The sequence below is a fragment of the Panthera leo genome, chromosome D4 (genome assembly GCF_018350215.1).
Source record: "Panthera leo isolate Ple1 chromosome D4, P.leo_Ple1_pat1.1, whole genome shotgun sequence".
NCBI classification, from domain to species: Eukaryota; Metazoa; Chordata; class Mammalia; order Carnivora; family Felidae; genus Panthera; species Panthera leo.
The window spans coordinates 70,799,131-70,821,189 of NC_056691.1; the positions used below are offsets into that span (position 1 = coordinate 70,799,131).

General features: G+C 39.9%; 1 protein-coding gene across 1 annotated transcript in view; it reads right to left on the reverse strand.

Annotated features, from left to right (window-relative positions):
* The window catches only part of SVEP1 (sushi, von Willebrand factor type A, EGF and pentraxin domain containing 1), a 200,297-nt gene that overhangs the window by 38,837 nt on the left and 139,401 nt on the right, over nucleotides 1-22,059 (reverse strand). Inside the window, exons 37-38 of the mRNA XM_042912469.1 lie at nucleotides 5,455-6,127; nucleotides 614-3,405 (exon numbers count right to left, since the gene is read on the reverse strand). Of these exons, the coding sequence (XP_042768403.1) occupies nucleotides 614-3,405; nucleotides 5,455-6,127 (3,465 nt within the window). The remainder of the gene's footprint in view (nucleotides 1-613; nucleotides 3,406-5,454; nucleotides 6,128-22,059) is intronic.

Consider the following 22,059-nt stretch of genomic DNA (forward strand, 5'->3'; position numbering starts at 1 on the left):
CATTCCAATAAAAAAATAATTTATAGATTTATTCTGTATTCTCTCATTTCTTTTTAAGAATGCATTGTAGATAGGGAACTTTACAGAAAAACTCACTATTTGTGCATTAAATGCTTAGTTTGTTCAAATTGTGAAGTCTGGAAGGCTCCTTACGATATCTCCCTATTTATATTGATCAGTGAAGGTATATGCTTTTTGACCTGAATTCTTCAGCTTTTGCCTAATATGTCCAATATTTGCATGTATGGATATAACCATAAAGTGGTATCATAAAGAAATTTACCAGCATGATGTTTAAAAGAAAAAAGAGCCTTGTGACTTAAGAGATAGGAAAGCTAGCTAGAGAATCTTACTGTTTCATGAAGATCAACAGAATATGATAATCATGATACTTGTATTAGGAACTACAATCTGAAAATGGAGTTTAGTTTTTATAGACAATGGACTTCTACATAATTATGAATAGAATAAGGCCAAGGGGTTAAAAACTTCAGCTTTGGGAGAGCAGTCCAGAGGTGGTATTTTCCCAATTTGCTAAATTTTTGACCGAGTGCTTTTTATTTTACCGCCCTCCAGCCTGCACCCTTTGGAGATTCTAGAGCCACGGTCTTACCTGAGTCTCACTTTACTTTCATAGGTGTGTGACTCTCCAGTCGCTATGGCATTGGCGACAGATGGGGGGGGTCCACAGGACAGGGGCTCACAGACTGGATAAGGCTGGCTCCATGTCCCCTTCTCGGTACAAATCAGATCTGAACTCCCTTGGATGACATACCCGGATCTGCAGTTGTAAGTTATCGCATTTTCCTCCAAAGAGCCGCTCTCACTGATGAATGCATTTGGTATCGTTGGGGGAGAACCACAAGAAGCGTGTTCACAGTGTGGGAAGACAGAGCTCCACTGGCCATTGGCTTCACAGGTGATTTCAGAAGCTCCATGGAGCTTGAAGCCTTTGAAGCACTGAATCTGGGTTGCCTTTCCACAGCCAAAATCTGTCCCGTTGACAGCTCCATTTTGAATTACTGGTGTGGAACACCTGCAAGGCAGGCAGGAAGGTGGGCTGCCGCTCCAGGAGCCGTTGGAAAGGCACCTTCTTGAAGGACTGCCATGGAGCTTATAACCAGGAAAGCACTGATACTGTATATGCCCCCCGTGATAAAAGGAGAAGCCATTAGAAAAGCCATGGGGAAGATCTTCAGGAGGGCCACAGTTGACTGGCTTACAGAAAGGAAACTCTGTATCCCAGTTGCCATCTGACTGACAGGTGAGTCTTGGAGCACCATGCAACACGTAGCCCTCCTGACAGTGGAACACCACTTCCTTCCCAAAGCCATAGTCCAAGCCATCCATCACTCCATTTGTCAACTGCGGTGGGGTAGCACATCTGACAGGCACACAGAGGGGAGTGGTTCCACTCCAATTTCCATCGGCAAGACAAACACGACTCCTGGCACCCTCAAGTAAGAACCCTACATTGCAAGTGTACTCAACCTCTTTTTGAAATGTATATTCATCTCCTTTCACCTGGCCATTGGCTGAGACCGGAGGTGAACCACAGTCCACAGGGATGCAGATCGGCTCATTCCCATCCCAATTTTTATTTTGTTGGCATGTTCTCCTCTCGTTGCCATTCAACACATACCCAGGATTACACTCATAGAAGACCACACTCAGGTAGGTGTAGTTGCTTCCTTTGACAGAGCCATTCATAACTGGATTTGGTTTTTTGCATGAAATGGCCTCACAGGTTGGGGAAGCACCACTCCACTCTCTATTCTGTAGACAAAGTCTTATGTCAGAGCCCACCAGAATGTGCCCAGGTTTGCAGCTATACTGTATAGCACTGCCCATGGTAGTCTCTGTAAAATGCAAAAAGCCATTTTCAGGAGCAACAGGCAAGTCACATTCAACTGAAATACAGGAAGGTGCACTGCCATTCCACGTTCCATCTTCCTGGCAGATCAGTATAGGGTTCCCCAAAAGTTCATATCCTGGATTACAGGTGTATGAAACCGTGGTGCCATGTGGAAAGTGTGCTAAATGTGTAGTAGGAGATCCCTTTGTGTTTTCCCAGGATTTAGTCACTGCTCCCAGGTGATGAGGAGGGAGAGGAGTCCGATATGGAACTTCCATCAAGTCCTCTTCTTGGTCAAAATATCCTTGACCACCTTTGACCTTAGTACAGTCTCCAAAATCAATATGAGGAGGGAGACCACAGTCTATGGTTACACATGTTGGTATAGAGCCTGACCATCCTGACTCTTCACAGGTCTGCATGGCATGACCAGCTACATGGAACCCAGGAAAGCAGCTGTAGATGATCATGGCACCGAAGCTATAATCTGCACCCTCTACAAAACCATTTTCAATGGCTTGTGGGGGATTACAGTGGATCGCACTGCATGATGGGACATCCACATCCCAATCACCTGTCTCTAAACAAGTCAAGGCTTTGGGACCTTGAAGCCTGAAGCCTCGGTCACAAGAATATATAACGCTTTGCCCATAGTGTAGGTCTGTATAAGAGAATTTGCCATTCAAAATCTCCTTGGGTTTTGGGCACTCAATGGGTTTACAGGTGGGTTTTCCTCCGAGCCAGTGACCATTTTCTCCACAAAGGGTGGTAGTATTTCCCACCAACTCATAGCCTGGCTTGCAGGTATAGAGAGCTGTGCTGAGATAGGCAAGACCTTGCACATCGATGATGCCATTGAGAATTTCCTCAGGTTGGGGACATTCCACTGGGACACATTCTGGCAGTGGGGAACTCCAGGTACCATCAGCTTGGCAGGAGGTGGTAGGATTCCCTCTTAGGAAAAATCCATCCACGCAAGAATACTCAATAGTACTTCCAAAATGAAGACTGGAAGAGGGAGCGGGGACACCAAAGGGAATTAGGGGAGGTGGGAGGCAAAGAACCATCTTGCAAACAGGAAAAGAATCATTCCATTGTTGTGATAGCAAGCATTTCAGGACAGGGGGGCCCTGAAGGGCATGTCCTTCTTTACAAGAAAATGTCACCATTCCTACTTCACTAGCTAATTCCTTCAGGACGAGCTGGTTTTCCAAGAGGGGTGGCTCTGGGCACCTGGAAGGCACACACTTCTGGTTTGGCTTCTTATTCCATTTGCCAGATTTCAGGCATGTCCAAGAATGATCACCAATGAGCTCATAACCCTCATTACAGAAAAACTGAACCTTGGACCCTACTTCAAAAATTTCTCCTTTCATGTAGCCATTCTGGATTGGGGGAGGTTTTCCACAGTTGAGGGGGATGCATGACAGAGGGGATTCACTGTACCAGTGGCGATTGGCTTGGCAAACAAATACAGGACTTCCAACTGCTTTGTAGCCTGGATTACACCGGTATCTTGCTTCACTCTCAAAGATCCTGCCAGTTGCATGCTGTATAACAGGGAGAAAACAATTAAGCACAGTTTGCATAACAAATCATATGGTTGACTAAATACTGTGAATAATAATTTAAAAATTAAACTAAAAATACCTATGTTAAAATGAATCAAGGCATAAGTAAATATAGACTTCTGTTTTTTTTTTTTTCAATAGGTCCACTCTATTTTTAATAAGCGAAAAGGATAGGTCAAATTAGGTAATCTCTACTGCAGAAATTTTTACCATAGGGTTGAGCCCATAATTGGTAAAAGACCAACCGTTTAAAATTGATGATTTGATGGAGCACTACCAAAAATTATAAATTACTTACTTCAAAAAAATCTTGCTCACCAAAGCAATGCTGGAGTGTGTTGCTTTAATCACAGAAAAGGAAACATACACATACAGACATACCTCTATTTGTTAATGTTGTTAAAAAAGAAGCAAACAAAATATGTTTCGTGGATATATTCCTAACAGTACCATCAGAGTTTTTTGTGTTCATTCTTAACATACTTCAAAAAAATTGCTGCTCTGAGGATGGGAAATAAAAAAGTAATACTTCATCTTTTAAACAGAAAGTTAATACTCATGATCTCAACATTTAAATAAATAAGTGCTTAATATAAGAACAAGTCCTTTTCTTTCTTTCTTTCTTTCTCTCTCTTTCTTTTTCTTTCTTTCTTTCCCTTCCTTCCTTCCTCCCTGCCTCCCTCCCTCTCTCTCTCCCTCTCTCTCTCTCTCTCTTTCTTTCTTTCTTTCTTAAAAAATGTTTAAGTAGGCTTCACACCCAGTGTGGAGCCCAGTACAGGGTTGAACTCATAATCCTGAGATCGAGACTTGAGCTCAGATCAAAAGTCAGACACTTCACTAACTGAGCCACCCAGGTGCCCCAATAACAGATCGTTGTCAGGCAGTACGAAAGATGAATTAGTTATGAAAGCTTTAAAAGGATTATCATGGTAATGTCTAGCTTCCACACTATAGTGAATTTCTCATTCTAGTGGACGTAATTATTTGTTTTGTGGATTTATTTCTTGGGCACCCACCCCCCATGCACATAAGCACCATACCATCAGAGGCCTAAGCTGTGTTGTTAAATACCAGCTTTCCGATGCTTACCTGGCACCTAGTAGGAGCTCCAGAGATATTTGTCAAAGAAACAGATGAAGAAAGCTCCCTTATCTTATATACACCCTCTTCCAATGGAATGCTAATACAGCTGAGCAAAGGTGTTAAACAGAAGGTTGTTACTGTTGTTTTAGAATATAAAGGAGAAAAGGTATTATGTATGTGTGGGTTTTTACGCAGTGTTTAATTAGAATATTGTCTCTTTAAAATGGCCCTTGATTTGGGGAAATAGATCCTCATTACTGTTTTCTTTTTTGTTTAAGTAGGCTTCATGCCCAGTGCAGAGCTCAACATGGGGCTTGAATTAATTACCAGGAGATCAAGACCTGAGACCAAGAGTGGGATGCTCAACTGACTGAGCCACCCAGGTGCCTCTTATTACCATTTTCTTGATGGACTTCATGAGAAGGCACATATTAATATGAAAGGAAGATATGTGTGGATCTGAGAGAGCTCTTTGTCCTGGTGAATCTACCGTTGGGTCCACTGAAAGAAACTTGCAGAAGCTGCATTATAGTGAACGGGTGGTTCACGCCATCTGCTGTTTAAAAATTAGAAATGATACCAGATGTCTACAGGTTCCATTAGACCTTGTTTTCTACAAAATCTACATCCATCTTGGAATAACTTCTTCTACAAAGCAAAACAATATTGTATTAAAATTGGTTTACTCTAACTTCATAGTTAGGACCAAGGTGTTGCTACAAAGCACTTCAAATGTCTCTACGCCAGCAGAAGGTAGAAACTCTACATTAAAAGGATTCCTAACCTCTATCAACTTCTTGCCAATACTCACTACCTATAGGGTTAGCCACTTCTGTTTTTCAACAGTTAATTTGCTCAATGCCCTGCTTCCGAATCCCCGGTTAGGTGCAGTGGACTAGCTGTCAGTGACAAAAGCCACGAACTACTCACTCATCAGTCTCTTACCTCCAGAAAGCCATTCTCAACCTTAGGTGGTTCACTGCAAGACACAGGGTGGCATGTGGGTGTGGGGCTACTCCACTGTCCTGTGGCTTCACAGGTGCTCTTCTTCTCCCCTTTGATGTAGAACCCTCTGTTGCAGCTGTAAGCCACAATGGCTCCAAAACTGTAGTTTGATCCACTTGCATAGCCATTCAGGATGCTTGGTGGCTCTCCACACCGCACGGGGATGCACCGGATGGACATGGGGGAAGGGCTCCACTGCCCGCCTCTCAAACATTCAATCTTTGCTGAGGTGTTCAGTACAAAACCTTCTGTGCATTTAAAGCTCACAACTGACCCTGCTGCAAATTTTGCTTTGCTCACAGATTCCAAGATGCTATAGGAAACAGATGGAGGTTTTTCACAGAAATGAGCTATACAACGGGGCATGGCCTGACCTTCTGGGGGAACCCACTTGCCCTGGGCATTGCAAAGGAGCTGGGAATTGTCTGCCAGGCTGTAACCATCTGAGCAATAGTAGAATGCAATGTCTCCAAATAACCGATGGGCAGTCTCTGGAGAGGCGTGTTCCACATTGGGGGGCTCATCGCAGGAGACAGCCAAACACTGCTGGTTACTTCCATTCCACTTGCCATTGGCCAGGCATTCAATGGTGTCAGGACCAGCGAGGGTATAGCTATGAGATTGGGAGGAAGGGAACAATAACTAAGCATAGTATTTGAGAAAAGGTATTTGCATCTTTGTATATTCTGTTTTTATTTTTTTATCGTTCCAACAATGATTTTGCTTTCATTTGTTATTCTTTAAAATAGTATTTGCTAAGATGGAGGCATAGTAGGGGGACCCTAGGCTCATCTCGTCCCTCAAACACAACTAGACAGCTATCAAATCATTCTGAATAACCAAGAAATCGGCCTGAGGACGGACAGAACAAACTGCACAACTAGAGGGTGAGAAGAGGCCACATCAAGAAAGTGCAGAGACGGTTTGGGGGAGAAATGGATCACAGGTGCTGCAGAGGGGAAAAAGCCCTGGTGGCGGACAAAGGCGACAGAGAAAGCCCTCAGGGAAATGCACACAGAGAGTGCTTCCCCAAAGCGATTGGCTGGGAAAATGAGAGGGGCTGATTTTCGTGAGTTTTTGCAACCAGCAGGGCTTGAAGACTGGAGTTTTAAAGATCAGCAGGCGTGGCTGGTGTAGAGACCTGAGGACGCTGCCCTGCTCCTGGAGAGAAGGCAGGCAAGCGGCCCAGGGGCAGATGGCGCGATCTGAAGAACACCTAAGCCACACGAGGAGACTGTTTGCTCTTCTTGGACAGCATCCGTGGGAGGTGGCATTCACAGAGTTACCTCTGCAGGGACAAAACAGCCGGCATTTCTCCCCCTTGCCCCACAGCATGAATGCAGAGCCACTAGCAGTAAACAGCACAGCACCGACGCTGGCTGCCTGACCTTCTTACACCAGGTCCCACAGCCCTGAGCTCTGCTGCTACCACCCTTCTTGGGCAAGTCTGCCCCAGCACCGATGCAGCGGGCTCCTTTCCCTTTCAGACCAGCACAAACCCCTGCCCACATCATGTCTTCTGACCAGAAAGTTCTGCAAGGCTTCAGCTCTAGTGGAGGTAGCATCAGGTCTTACTGAAAAAGCAGAGCAGAGCACATCTACTTAAGGCTCACTATACTCTGGCCAAGGACCAAACACTGCCCACAGCAGGCAAGGAGAGTCTCAGCAGATGACTGGCCTAAAGGACAGAGCAGCTAAAACATAGCAGCAGAGTATACTCAGCACGCACCAGACACCCCCGGAAGCCCCAGGCCCTGGACACCATATGACCTCTTCTTCACAAAGCTGTTCCTCTCAGAAGCAGGAAACGTAACAGGTTTTTCCAACACAGAGAAGAAGACAGAGCCAGACAAAATGCCAAGACAGAGGAATTCATCCCAAAGGAAACAACGTAATAAGGTCATGGCCAGAGAGATCTTATTGAAACAGATATAAGCAATGTGCCTGATGGAGAATTTAAAGCGACAATCATAAGGATACTTGCTGGGATTGAGAAAAGAATGGAAGACTTTAGGGAGGCCCTCCACAGAGATTAAGGAACTAAAAAATAAGCAGTCAGAAATGAAAAATGCAGTAACTGAGATTGGAAATAGACAGGATGTAGTGAACGCAAGGCTGGAAGAAGCAGAGGTACAAATAAGTGACCTAGAAGATAAAATAATGGAAAATAAGGAAGCTGAACAAAAGAGGGAAAGAATTATAGAACATGAGAATAGACTCGGGGAACTCAGTGAATCCATCAAATGTAATAACATTCATAAGAGTCCCAGAAGAAGAAGAAGAGAGAAAAGGGGACGGAAAATTTATTTCAGGAAATAATAGCTGAACACCTCCCTAATCTGGGGAAGGAAGCAGATATCCAGATCTAGGAGGCACAGAGAACTCCCACCAAAATCAACAAAAGGCAGGCCAACACCAATGCATATAATTAAATTTGGAAAATCTGGAAAAGCAGCAAGACAAAAGATGTCCCTCACTTACAAGGGAAGAACCACAAGGCTTGCTGGAGATTCTCAACAGAAACTTGGCAAGCCAGAAAGGAGTGGCATGATATAATCAGTGTGCTGAATGGGGAAAACCTGCAGCCAACAATACTCTACCTAGCAAGGGTATCATTCAGAACAGAAGGAGAGATGAAACGTTTCCCAGACAAACAAAAACTAAAGGGGTTCGTGACCACTAAACCAGCCCTGCAAGAAATATTGAAGAGAACTCTTTGAGTGGAAAGGAAAGACCAAAAGTGACAAAGACAAGAAAGGAACAGAGAAAATCTCCAGAAACAACAACAAATAATAACATGGCATTAAATACATTCTAATAATTATTCTGAATGCAAATGGATTAAATGTTCCAATCAAGAGACACAGAGTGTAAGAATGGATTAAAAAACAAGACCCATCTATATGCAGCATACAAGAGACTCATTTTAGACGTAAAGACACCTGCAGATTGAAAGTGAGGGGATGGAGAAACATTTATTGTTTATCACGCAAACAGGCATCAAAAGAAAGCTGGAGTGGCAACACTTGTATTAGAAAAACTAGATTTTAAACCAAAACCTGTAACAATAGATGAAGAAGGGCACTTTATCATAATAAAGAGGACTATCCAACAAGAAGATCTAACAACTGTAAATATTTATGCCTCCAATATGAAAGCACCCAAATACATAAAACAGTTAATGACAAACATAAAGGAACTAATTGACAGTAATACAATAATAGTAGAGGACTTTAACATTCCACCTACATCAATGGGCAGATCTAGACAGAAAATCAACAAGGAAATAATGGCTTTGAATGACACACGGGAACAGATGGATTTAACATATATTCAGAACATTCCATCCTAAAACAACAGAATACACATTCTTTTTGAGTGCACATGGAACGTTTTCCAGAACAGGTCACATATAGGCCACAAAACAAGCCTCAATAAATTCAAAAAGACTGAAGTCATGTCATGCATCTTCTCTGACCACAACACCATAAAAATAGAAATCTACCACAAGAAAAAGATCTGGAAAGACCACAAATACACAGAGGTTAAATAACATGCTACTAAATAATGAATTGGTGAACCAGGAAATAAAAGAAGAAATAAAAAAAATATAGGAAAACCAAAGGAAATGAAAAAACATCAGTTCAAAATCTTTGGATGCATCAAAAGTGGTACTAAGAGGGAACTTTATAGTAATACAGGCCTACCCCAAGAAAGCAAGAAAAATCTCGCATAAACAACCCAAACATACACCAAAAGGACTAGAAAAAGAACAACAAACAAAACCTAAAACCAGTAGAAGAAAGGAAATAATAAAGATGAGAGCAGAGATAAATGATATAGAAACTAAAAAAGCAATAGAACAGATCAATGAAACCAGGAGCTGATTCTGTGAAAAAAAAAATCAACAAAATTGGTAAGCTTCTAGCCAGACTTATCAAAAAGAAAATAGAGAAAGGACTCAAATAAACTCACAAACGAGAGAGGAGAAATAACAACCAATACCACATAAATACAATTATAAGAGAATGTTATGAGAAACGATATGCCAACAAATCTGACAACCTGGGAGAAATGGATAAACTACAATCCTACAAATCCTACAAACTTATAAACTACCAAAACTGAAACAGGAAGAAATAGAAAACTTGAACAGACCAATCACCAGTAAAGAAGCTAAATCAGGAGTCAAAAATCTCCCAGTGAACAAAAGTCCAGGACCAGATGGCTTCACAGATGCATTCTATCAAGAGTTAATTCTATTCTCAAACTACTCTGAAATATAGAAGAGGGAAAACTTCCACATTCATGCTATGAGGCCAGCATTACCCTGACACCAATAAAAACTCCACTAAGAAAAATTCCACTAAGAAAGAGAAACACACAACAACATCCCTGATGAACATGGATGTAAAAATTCTCAATAAAAAACTACCACATTGAATCCAACAATACATTGAAAGAATCATTCTCCAGGATCACTTGGGATTTATTCCTGGGTGGCAAGGGTGATTCAGTATTTGCAAACCAATCGACAAGATACAGCACATTAACAAAAGAAAGGATAAGAACCATATGATCCTTTCAATAGATGTAGAAAAAGCATTTGACAAAGTACAATGTCCATTCATGACAAAAACCTTCAACAAAGTAAGGTTACAGGGAGCATACCTCAACATAATAAAGGCCATATATGAAAAACTTACAGCTAATATCATCCTCAATGGGGAAAAACCGAGAGCTTTTCCTCTACAGTCAGGAACAAGGCAGGGATGTCCACTCTCACCACTGATATTTAACATATTACAGGACGTTCTAGTCACAGCAATCAGACAATACAAAGAAATAAAAGGCAACCAAATTGGCAAGGCATAAGTCAAACAGTCACGGTTTGCAAATGACATGATAGTCTATATAGAAAACCCAAAAACTTCACCAAAAAATTGCTAGAACTGATACATGAATTCATTAAAAGTTGCAGGATACAAAATCAATGTACAGAAATCTGTTGCATTTCTATACATCAATAATGAAGCAGCAGAAAGAGAAATCAAGGAATTAATCCTATTTACAAACATACCAAAACCCACAAGATACCTAGGAATAATCCTAACCAAAGAGGTAAAATATCTGTACTCTGAAAACTATAGAACACTAACGAAAGAAATTGAAGAGAACACAAAGAAATGGAAAAACATTCCATGTTCATGGACTGGAAGAATAAATATTGTTAAAATGTCTATATTACTCTAAGCAATCTGCACATTTAATGCAACCTCTATCAAAATACCACCAGCATTCTTCACAGACCTAGAACCAATAATCTTAAAATGTGTATGGAACCACAAAAGACCCTGAATAGCCAAAGCAATCTTGAAAAAGCAAAGCAAAGCTGAAGGCATCGCAATTCCAGGCCTCAAGTTATATTACAAAGCTGTAGTAATCAAAACAGTATGGCACTGGCTCAAAAACAGACACATAGATCAATGGAACAGAACAAAAAAATCTAGAAACAAACCCACAATTATATAGCCAATTAATCTTCGACAAAGTAGGAAAGAATGTCCAATGGAAAAAAAAAATCTCTTCCACAGATGGCTTTGGGAAAACTGGATGGCCATATGCAAAAGAATGAAACTGGACCACTTTCTTGCACCATACACAAAAATACATTCAAAATGGACTAAATACCTAAGTGTGCAACCTGAACCATAAAATTTCCAGAAGAAAACATAAGCAGTAGTCTCTTTGACATCAGCTGTAGTAACACCTTTCTATACAGGTCCTCTCAGGCAAGAGAAACAAAAGCAAAAATAAATTATTGGGACTACATCAAAATAAAAGCTTCTGCATAGTGAAGGAAACAGTCAACAAAACCAAAATGCAACCTACGGAATAAGAGACGATATTTGCAAATGACATACCCAATATAGGATTAGTATCCAAAATATATAAAGAACTTATATAACTCAACACCCAAAAGCAAATAATCCAATTAAAAATGAGCAGAAGACATGAACAGACATTTCTCCAAAGAAGACATACAGATGGCCAACAGACACATGAAAAGATACTCAAAAATCAGGTATTACAAATCAGGGGAATACAAATCAAAACCACAATGATATATCACCTGACACCTGTGAGAATGGCTAAAACTAACAATACAGGAAATAACAGGTGTTGGCAAGGATGCAGAGAAAGAGAAACCCTCTTACACTGTTGGTGGCAATGAAAACTGGTATAAGTCACTGTGGGATAGGGTATGGAGGTTCCTAAAAAAGTTAAAAATAGGGGCACCTGGGTGGCTCAGTTTGTTAAGTGTCCGACTCGTGATTTTAGCTCAGGTCATGATCTCACAGTTTGTGAGTTTGAGCCCTGCATTGGGTTTTGCACTGACAGTGCAGAGCCTGCTTGGGATTCTCTCTCTCCCTCTCTGTGCCCCTACCCTGCTCATGCTCTCTCTCTCTCTCATAATAAATAAACTTTAAAAAAAGTTAAAAATAGAACTACCATATGATCGAGCAATCACACTACTGGGTATTTACCTAAAGGGTACAAAAATACTAATTCGAAGGGATACATGCACCCTGATATTTATAGCAGCATTATCAACAATAGGCAAATTATGGAAAAAGCCCAAATGTCCATTGACTGATGAATGGATACAATGTATAAAATGATGTGGTGTGTGTGTCTGTGTGTGTGTGTGTGTGTGTGTGTGTGTGTGTGTGTGGTGGAATATTACTCAGCCTTAAAAATAAAATCTTACCATTTGCAATGACGTGGATGGAAATAGAGTGTATTCTGTTAAGTGAAATAAGTCAGAGAAAAACAAATACCATATGATTTCACTCATACATGGAATTTAAGAAACTAAACAAATGAACATGGGGAGAAAAAAAGAGAGGAAAACCAAGAGACAAGACTTTTAACTATAGAGCACAAACTGCTGGTTACCAGAGGGTAGGTGAGCAGGGGGATGGATGAAATAGGTGATGGGGATTAAGGAGGGCACTTGTTGTGATAAGCACTGGGTGTTGTACATTAAATGTCAAATCACTAAATTCTACACCTGAAACTAAACTTACACATTATGTATGTTAACTAACTGGAATTTAAATAAAAACTTGGAAAGACAAAAAATAATATTTACTGCTTGAATATTGAGCTTACTGATCAAATGATGCTCCTTTAAGATATAGAAATATATCTTCATATTAATATTAATGCTTGTTTAAGTAAGGGAAGTGGACTTACAATTTTGGCTATTTAAAAAACTCTAAAAATTGTTGCACATTTCTTTAAAAATAAGAATAACTCAGTTTAAATTTAGAACATCATCTGTCTACATATGGTTTTAGTTGGTCGATTTTATCACTAGTCTTTGAAACAAAAACTCTAATGAACCATATGTGGCCCACACATAATTCATGCATTTACTCATATTCAATGATATTTAAAGCAGCAATTATAATTTCAGTCCGCAATGTTTCCTAAACCCTCAACCAACCAAGCGTTAGCGTTTGGAGCTGTGTTCCACATACGGCTCTGCTATTCAACCAGTATGAATCAACTTTGCTTAATAACTCTCAGTCTTTCTTTCTGCCTTTAACATATTTTCCCATAGATGATGACAGATTAATGATTTGCAAAACCTTAAATTATTCTCAAGGGCTCTCTCAACAAAGTGGAACACAGTATCATGATACACAGTATTAGAATAATTATAATGGAGTCATCCTTATTTTTTAAAAAATTTTCTTAATGTTTATTCATTTTTGAGAGACAGAGAAAGAGAGAGCATGAGTGGGGGAGGGGGCAGAGAGAGAGGGAGACACAGAATCTAAAGCAGGTTCCAGGCTCCGAGCCGTCAGCACAGAGCCTGTGAGATCATGACCTGAGCTCAAGTCAGACCCTTAACCAACTGAGCCACACAGGCACCCCTGGAGTCGTCCTGATCTTGATTCTTTCTTTTGAAGAGAAAGATACAGAGTTTTAAAGGAATGTCTGGGGCACCTGGGTGGCTCAGTCAGTTGAGTGTCCGACTCCTGATTTCAGCTCAGGTCATGAGTTCACAGTTTCTGGGATCAAGCCCCACATCAGGCTCTGCACTGAAAGTGCAGAGCCTGCTTGGGATTCTCTTTCTCCCTCTCCTTCTGTACACCCCCGCCTCAAAAATAAATAAATAAAAAATATAAAGGAACGTCTAACACCTGATCAGTCCGTCATTTTGCTACTAATGAAGGATAAAAGGACTAAAATAATTTGGCAATTAACATAATCCTTTTTAGACATACAAATTTCTTCATTTTACAGATGAGTTAATGGTGGTTCCACAGGTTGAAAGAAACTGTCTGGAGTCACACAGCCGCAAGCAGCAGAGTTAAAAATCTGCCTTTGATTTACTAGATTCTAACACTTATACATTTTCCATGACATTGTTCTGTTTCCCTTCCTTTTTCTTTTTAAAATGAGGCAGATCACAATTTGCAGGTGTCCCGTGGAAACTGCATTGCAGTGTCACTAGTACAAATTATTTGACCCACCCTTCAGCAGAGATTCTCAAGTCATTAGTTAGCAAACATTTCCCCTGAGGTCCCTTTTAGTTTTATGAGGGATCTGCTATGATAGAGAGCTTTGAATCCCTTCGCCCTCGCTGTCAAGATTCATGAAATCTGTAGGAAACAAGGATCAAGGAGAAAAAGGCACAGCATCAGCAGAGATGTGAGCATCCACCTTGCTTATGGCCACATATCATGCTGTGGACAGAAGTGGTCTGGAAACACTCATAGACGTCCCTAACAACTAAGCGCAGGGTCTACTACATTTCATGGCGATCGATAAGCTCTGCTCTTTCTATTAGAAATCAAACTTAGGAAGTTTTCAGATGGCTTCTGTCTAGAAGGATACAGGAAAGTATCCAAAGACAATATGTAAAGGCATAATGTTTTTAAAAAATCCATTATCCCAGGTTTGAGTGCCCAGATTTCACTGTTTCTATGTTGAATGTGCTCTGAGTAGAAATTCCATTTGTAGAGGCTCCTGAAGTTTTGTATTTTCATAGCACAATTTACATCCTTTGTGCACTTTGAACCGTGCATCATTATTTTCACGGGTCCCTTGATGCTCCTAGCATCAGTTGATTGGCGGAAGTTCACAGACGTCACCTGAGACGTCACCTGAAACATCCCTGATTTATTAGGATCCACCGTGCCATCTATAAAATGCTTCCTTTATTTCATGGGACCAGCTACTCTGAGGCAGAAGCATCTGCCTCCAGAACCTTCCTTATTCTTTGAAGCCTCTTAAGGATACAAAAAATTGTGTGTAGCAGTTTGGCAGCACTTTGTAAGGCCTCTGACCCCTGATCTTCAGGAAAGTCTCCACCAACGACTCCTCCCTAACGAAAAATCACAGCAAAGCTCTTCTGTAAAGTAGTGGAAGATTACCACCAAAGAAATATATGATGAATAAATGAATTTAAACAATGCATTTTCAACACTACCCATAATTTCCTGGAACCTACAATATCTCTTTCTCTGACCTAAGATCTTAGCTTTTCTTTATTACTCTCAATCAGCATTTAGTCCTCCATTAAAGAATTCTTAAGGACCATGCTATGCGCTAGAGTCACTTCCTTAGTACACAATGCAAAGCTAATGCATTTGCTTGTTTTATGCATCAGTGTCCATCCTGTATTCCTTACCCCATCCACTGCCTGGCGTACTGTAGGCCCCTTCACACCTAGAGAAGTTGCTTAAAGGAGAAACGATTGATTCTACCTGAAGAATGAAAAGAGGAGGAAAGCCTTCCCTATTGAAATGGCTTTTGAGAGGAATCATCAGAGAAGACGAGCAGAAAAGGAGTCACTCAAGGCTGAAAAGTAACATGAACAAAGGGCTAGGAGTATGGTATGGGTGGGGCATTCTGGAAACTTACAAATAGTTAGGAATGGCATATGAACACCTGAAGAAGGAAGTGGGGATCACTAGGATCTTGTGTGTTGTGGCAGGTGCAAGTGAACAGGATATGGTTTTTGACAGTGTCTTTTCCAAGGATACTCAGGTTTTGGCAGACAAAATGTTGCTAGAGCAGAAAGATACTGAAGTGGTGTATTACCTGGATGACCCAAAGAGCACTGATTCATAGAAATAAGCAAGTTGGGAGTTTCATATCTTGTGAATGCCATCAAACTCTGTCCTCAGTCCCTATGGTCCATCAGTTTCCAAGAAACACATAACAGTAGGGTGGGGGATAAGGATTTTTATAGTCCAGTTCTACTAATGTTTCTAATTACAAGTATAAGACTCAACAAAGATAAGAGGCAAAGGTCCTGCACATACACAGTAAAGTAAACCTGCACAAATGGCCGGCTTGATGACGGCCAATATGAGTCTTTAGTGTTTCACTGAATGTAAGTTGAATGAGTCAATGGTGACATCTTTAAAGGATGACTGATTTCTAGAAGCGCATTTATTTAGAAAGAGAAGAGAAATGAAATAAATTTTTATCTTTGTAGGTATGTGTCAGACTCTCGATTTGGCATTTTTATCTCTGTTATGTTCTAATTTGCACGTGTCAGTGTGCATTATGGCTTTGGGTACCAAGATTGAAAATGGACTGCAGACCTACAAAATAGGCTCAGAGAGTGACTCTGAGAGGAACAGGCTTGTAATCACATCCATTTAAGAGGAACAAGTGCAGACTGGAGGCTGAGTTGGCTGAAATGTCTGTCTCTCGGCACCAGAGTAAGGGATCCTTTCTCAGTCAGGAGATGTGTGAAGGGCTGGGATCTTTTCCTGAAGCCTCCCCATTAGCTCTAATGATCCCTTTGCAGGAGAACCTCAGGACCAAGCTATGAATACTCGAAGGTGTGGAAAAATTTATACTGAGTAGTTTCAAGAAGTGAAACCAAAGCTAGTACTGGAGACCAGATAAAATATTCAATAAAGATGGGGATTGAGGTTTATTAAAAAAAAAAAAAAAAACAAACTCTTCCGGGGCACCTGGGTGGCTCAGTCAGTTAAGTGTCTGACTCTTGATTTGAGCTGAAGTCATGATCTCACAGTCGTGAGACTGAGCCCTGCATGGGGCTGTGCGCTGACAGCATGAAGCTTGCTTGAGATTCTCTCTCCCTCTCCCTCCGCCCCTCCACTGCTCACACGCACCCTCTCTTTGAAAACAAAATAAAAACAAAAAGATGATCTTCAAAATATGTCAGGTAGTCTTTCAAGATGCTAAAGAAGGATATATTTTCCAAATGACAAAAGAAAATAGGAGTTGTTAACTATTGGCTAGATTGAATTATAATTGGTCTCTGATCCGACTGCTGCATTACTTCCTTATGTTTGGAGTCTGAAGGTGTGTTATGATTTCTGGGGAACATTTCACCTGCTCATTTGTTTAAAAGAATCATTTAAAAAACAAACAGTTTTGTACAGATGATGACACACACCCTATTTTGGCCAGCAAAGCAGGAAAATTGGAATTGGCACAAATCTCAAGTGCTGGAATATTTAATATTCTGTGACATATTGTATTCTCATTCAAGAGACATTGGGGACACTATTACAGACCCTCATTTAAAAATCAGGGCCTATACGGGGCGCCTGGGTGGCGCAGTCGGTTAAGCGTCCGACTTCAGCCAGGTCACGATCTCGCGGTCCGTGAGTTCGAGCCCCGCGTCAGGCTCTGGGCTGATGGCTCGGAGCCTGGAGCCTGTTTCCGATTCTGTGTCTCCCTCTCTCTCTGCCCCTCCCCCGTTCATGCTCTGTCTCTCTCTGTCCCAAAAATAAATAAAAAACGTTGGAAAAAAAAAATTTTTTTTTTAAAAATCAGGGCCTATGTATTATATAACAAATTGTTTTACTCTGTAATTCCAAGGAAAAATGACCCACTGGTATTACAGTGATGTCATAGAAGGGAATACTCCAGGATGCATTTGCTGTAATTCATTAGCATCTTTCTGGAATAATGTTGAAAAATTCTTTGAAAATGGGCAGAGTAGTCTTCAGATGCAATTTTCAGTGATTTGATTCACACACTGAGTGGAAGCCTACTAAGGGAGCATGTGTGAAGCTTTATGAGAGACCTCCCCAGTGGATTATTAGCTCTTCTCTTTTTAAAAGAAGAACCTTAAAAGAGCCTTAAAATAGCAGCATACTAGATATGTAAAGAGCCGCAATTTAATAAGAACGATAGAAAGTATAAATTTCCATCAGCAGTTAATTCTGTTTTCAATTAAAAATGATCAAAATTTTTATCTTAGTATATTCAGTAATTGAATTTAAAAATCTATATAATTAAAGACGAGCCAAAGGGAAACATTCTATTAGGATTTTAGGATATCAATGACTCTTCTTTCCCTCTGAGCTTCTTATCAAAAGAACAGACACATAAGGATGAAAAGGAAAATGAGAGACAAGTTACCATTTTATTAACTTGGGCAGACAACTGAACACTTCCAGCCCAGTATTTTGATAAAAGGTGAATTTTAAAGACCAATTTTAGGGCAGGAGGCAGAAATCCACTTCTTGCTTCTTTCTTTCCCTGACACTCATCTTACCACTCCTGTCTCCTAAAGTATCGGCTCTTCCATCTAGAGTTGAGAGCGGTTCACTCCCCCTTATTTCAAGGAAAGGTCTGTACAAACGACAACGTCAATATGAGAAGAAGCAACGCTGAGACTGAAGCAAGAATGTGTGTATGTGGACTCACTAAGCAGGCCTGGGTGGCTCACTAAGCAGGCCTGGGTGCCCTGTGTGCAGGGCAGTGGGAGTTGAGGCAGCTGGAGAAAGAAAGAGGCTCTAATCCTCATATCGAGCCAACAGTATCTTGGGAAGCAGAAAGAGACCGCCAAACAGGCCCATCGCCCAAAAGCCATCACTTGCACACAGTGATGTCATCCTGGAAGACACAGTGCATGCTGGCCTATGCCAATCAATCCCTTGGGGGAAGAAACAGAAAAGGAATGGACAGACAGAACTTCTACTTCTGGCCATGCCACAGTCTGAAACCTTCCCTCTACCATATTTGATGGAATATAACAAAAGTTATTATGCACATGCCAGAAATAAGGAGGGAATTAACAGAGAAGTAAGCCTGTGACTGGATGCTGCAATTGCCATGGATTGGGCAGGGAAGGGAAGAAGAGGTGGTAGGAAATATAACTTTGGAGTTGAAACAGGGGAGCAGCCAAGTATCGGACATGGATCTTTGTCCTACAAGGACATTCATTGAAAGGACATTCACTAGAAAAATTCCACCTAGAGGCCCAGTGAGAGGAAAAGTGAGATCTCTGTATTTGTTGGGGCCCTGGGTGGGTAAAGAAAAAGTCCCTGCTAAGGTAGTAGTCCCTGGGTCTCATCTCACGTGGATTTGATGTTAGAATTTATACTATTTACTTTATACGGAAAGCCTTCAAATTTGTAAATTAAGGTAAAATTGGGTTCTTATCTGGTGATATCCCCTGGGTTCCTGATAGAAAAAATAATCCACATACTTAAACCATAAGGGATTGTCATGGAGAAAACAAGTTTTGCTTACTCTAAGGACACAATATGAAATTACAAAACATACATGATCATGTTTTTCATCATGAATCAGTCAGCAGGCAGAACAAACAGCGAGATTAGAGTACCAACAAATTGAGACAGTAAAAAAAGTTCTAACATTAAAAAATTATATGAAATAAGTATGTTGAAATAATAATAAAAAAGACACAAAATCCTTTCAAAAAAGGAAAAGATATTTAAAAAGAAAAGATATTAAAAAGTTATTCAAAAAGAAATATTTGAAAAATAAACAAATATAAATTCTAGAAGCAAGAATATATAAAGTACATTTTTAAAAAAATTGATGGACTCATTTAAAAGCAGATTACAGATAGTAGAAACTGTAAACTAGATGATATATGTGAGAAAATTACCCAAATTGCAGCCCAAGTTTATAAACAGATGGAAAATGTGACAGACTAATAAACACGGAGAGAGAAAGGAAAGGTCCAATACATAAGGCTTAAAGAAACAGAGCAAAGCGAAAGTGAAGAGGAGGGAATATTTGAAGTTAAGATAGCTGAGAATATTCCAAAATTGGTGAAAGATGTGAATTTTCAGAGGTAAGAAGTACAATGAGTCCTGAACAAGATGAATGACAATATAACACATTTTTAGTCATATCATAAGGAAATACTAAAACAACAAAGACATATTAAAAATAAAAAAGCCAAAGGGGAAAGATATTACTTATAGTGGAACAACAATTCATTCAGAATTTCTCGATCTCCGCACTACTGACATTTTGGGCTGGACACTTCTGGGTTGTGGGCTGCTGGTCTATGCATTATAGGCTGTTTAGCAGCATCCCTAGACTCTATCCATGAGAGCTAGGAGCACCTTCCCCTCAACTGTGACAACCAAAAAAAGTCTCCAGACGTTGCCAAATGTTCCTGGTGGGCAACACTGCCTCTGGTTAAGAACCCCAAGCAGACTGATGATGGAATCCTCAATAGCAACATTAGCAGCCATAAGGCAATGGAATAATATTTTCAAAAATGTCTTAGGAAGAAAACTATTAGTGTAGACTCGTATACCCAGCTAAACTGTAATTCAAGAGCAAAGGTAAAGTACTATTATTTTTAGACAAAGATTGTAGAACATACGTTTGGTGAAAAAAAAAAAAACATAAAGGATATACTTTAGGAAGTGGAAATATTAAACCCAGAATTAAGGAATGGGATGCAAAGAGCAATGGTGATGAAGAGATTAATAAATGTGAGTAAACCTAAATAAGCGCTGACTATATTAAAAAATTACTAACTTGGAAAGTTGTAAAAAAAGGGAAATAAAATATAGTGATGGGACGTTTAAGATGAGAGGGGCGTCAGAAGTTATTCATGCTTTCCAAGATCTTTGAGTTGTTCAGAAGAAAGGCAAAGATATTCAGTATGACCTCAGGGTGGGGATGATTCCTTAAATTTGACAAACACACACACACACACACACACACACACACACACACACACACACACACACAAATATAAAGTAAACAACTGATAGATATCAAATAATATCTCCTAAGGTTTAAAATATGCATATTTCATGACACAACACTAATTCTTGGTGTCTGAGCCACAAACAGTCTCACTCATATGTACCAAGAAACAGGTGCATCTGATATTTACTTCAGAATGGTTACATCAGCAAATAAAGTGGAAACAAATTAACCTTCTACCAGTAGAGAAATGGGTGACCTACAGATAGTTCATTCTTCCAAGGGAATACCTTATAGTAGTCAAGATGAATTCTGTTAATTTACACGTATCAATAGAGAAGAGTGTAAAACACGTGGTAAGCAAAACTCAAGCTTCAAAAAGACACTTAAGAGTACTAAGAGTCATATTCAGAAATTGAAAGACATAAATCAATAGAACATTGTTTATGGAGACATACATATGGAATAAGGGGAAAATGAACATTTGTTACTTCGGGGAGAATGGGAAAGTGATGAGGACGGCTTCTCGTTACATTTGAGGTACTTTACTGTATTATTTTTACTTCATACTGTATTTCTTTCATGAAAAGAAAGCTATTATAACTATGGCAAAAAAATTAATATGTACTTGTCTCTCAAGAATGGATGCCCAGTAACTTTAAATACAGATTAATGACTTTTTGTGGTTTTCTGTATATTTCAAATGTCTCATTGGCCATTTGGCCAGACAAAAGAGGAGTACAAAGGCTTTCTTTCTATCTGGCCCTCCCTGTAGCATCCCAAAGAGGAGGGAGGGTATGCAAAGGGGCATCAATGTTCTTCCTCTCGCCTAAACTTTTGCTTTCAGAAAAAAAATGAAAGCTATCTCTTAATAGTTTTTGATGTTTTTCATTTAGAACAAAATGTAGATGGGCAGTGATTTGTGACTGCGGGTACTTTCTATTAATTTGATTAACTATTTAAGATAGTTGCCCCCTAAATTATTAAAATGTTATCACTGTATACAGCAATAATGGTGACAGAGAAAATAAAACAGCCATTTTTACACATCGCACTTCATGCATGTTTAAAGCACTTTCTTAAAACTGTTCTCAGGCCTTCTAACAGCTATGTGCTTTAGGTGGGTAGATTCGGTTTCCATCTTTTCAATGGGATGAAATCTCCCACAGAGCGTCCACTTGCCTAAACCAGGAGGAATATGTAAGATAATGTGGCCCAATACCTTCATGTTTTAACTATAAAGCTGGAATACTATTTATTCTGCCAAACTTTCATTGTTGTAGAAGGGGGCACATGAGATAATTCATGTGAAAGTCCTCTGAGGAATGTAAACCCTCTATGAATGTGTGGATTTGTTGTAATTTTTATTACTGCCTAGAGTACTTTTAATAAAATCCTTTTGTATAATATATAGACTTAACATTAGGCAGACTCAGAACTCTTGTGACATATTTTAGGTGAATTATTCGTAAAGAAAAGAAGAAAAATGTTAATTTGCATCTATAGAGTGATCTTTAATATGTAAAAATATTTGTAGACAAAATTCTGGGA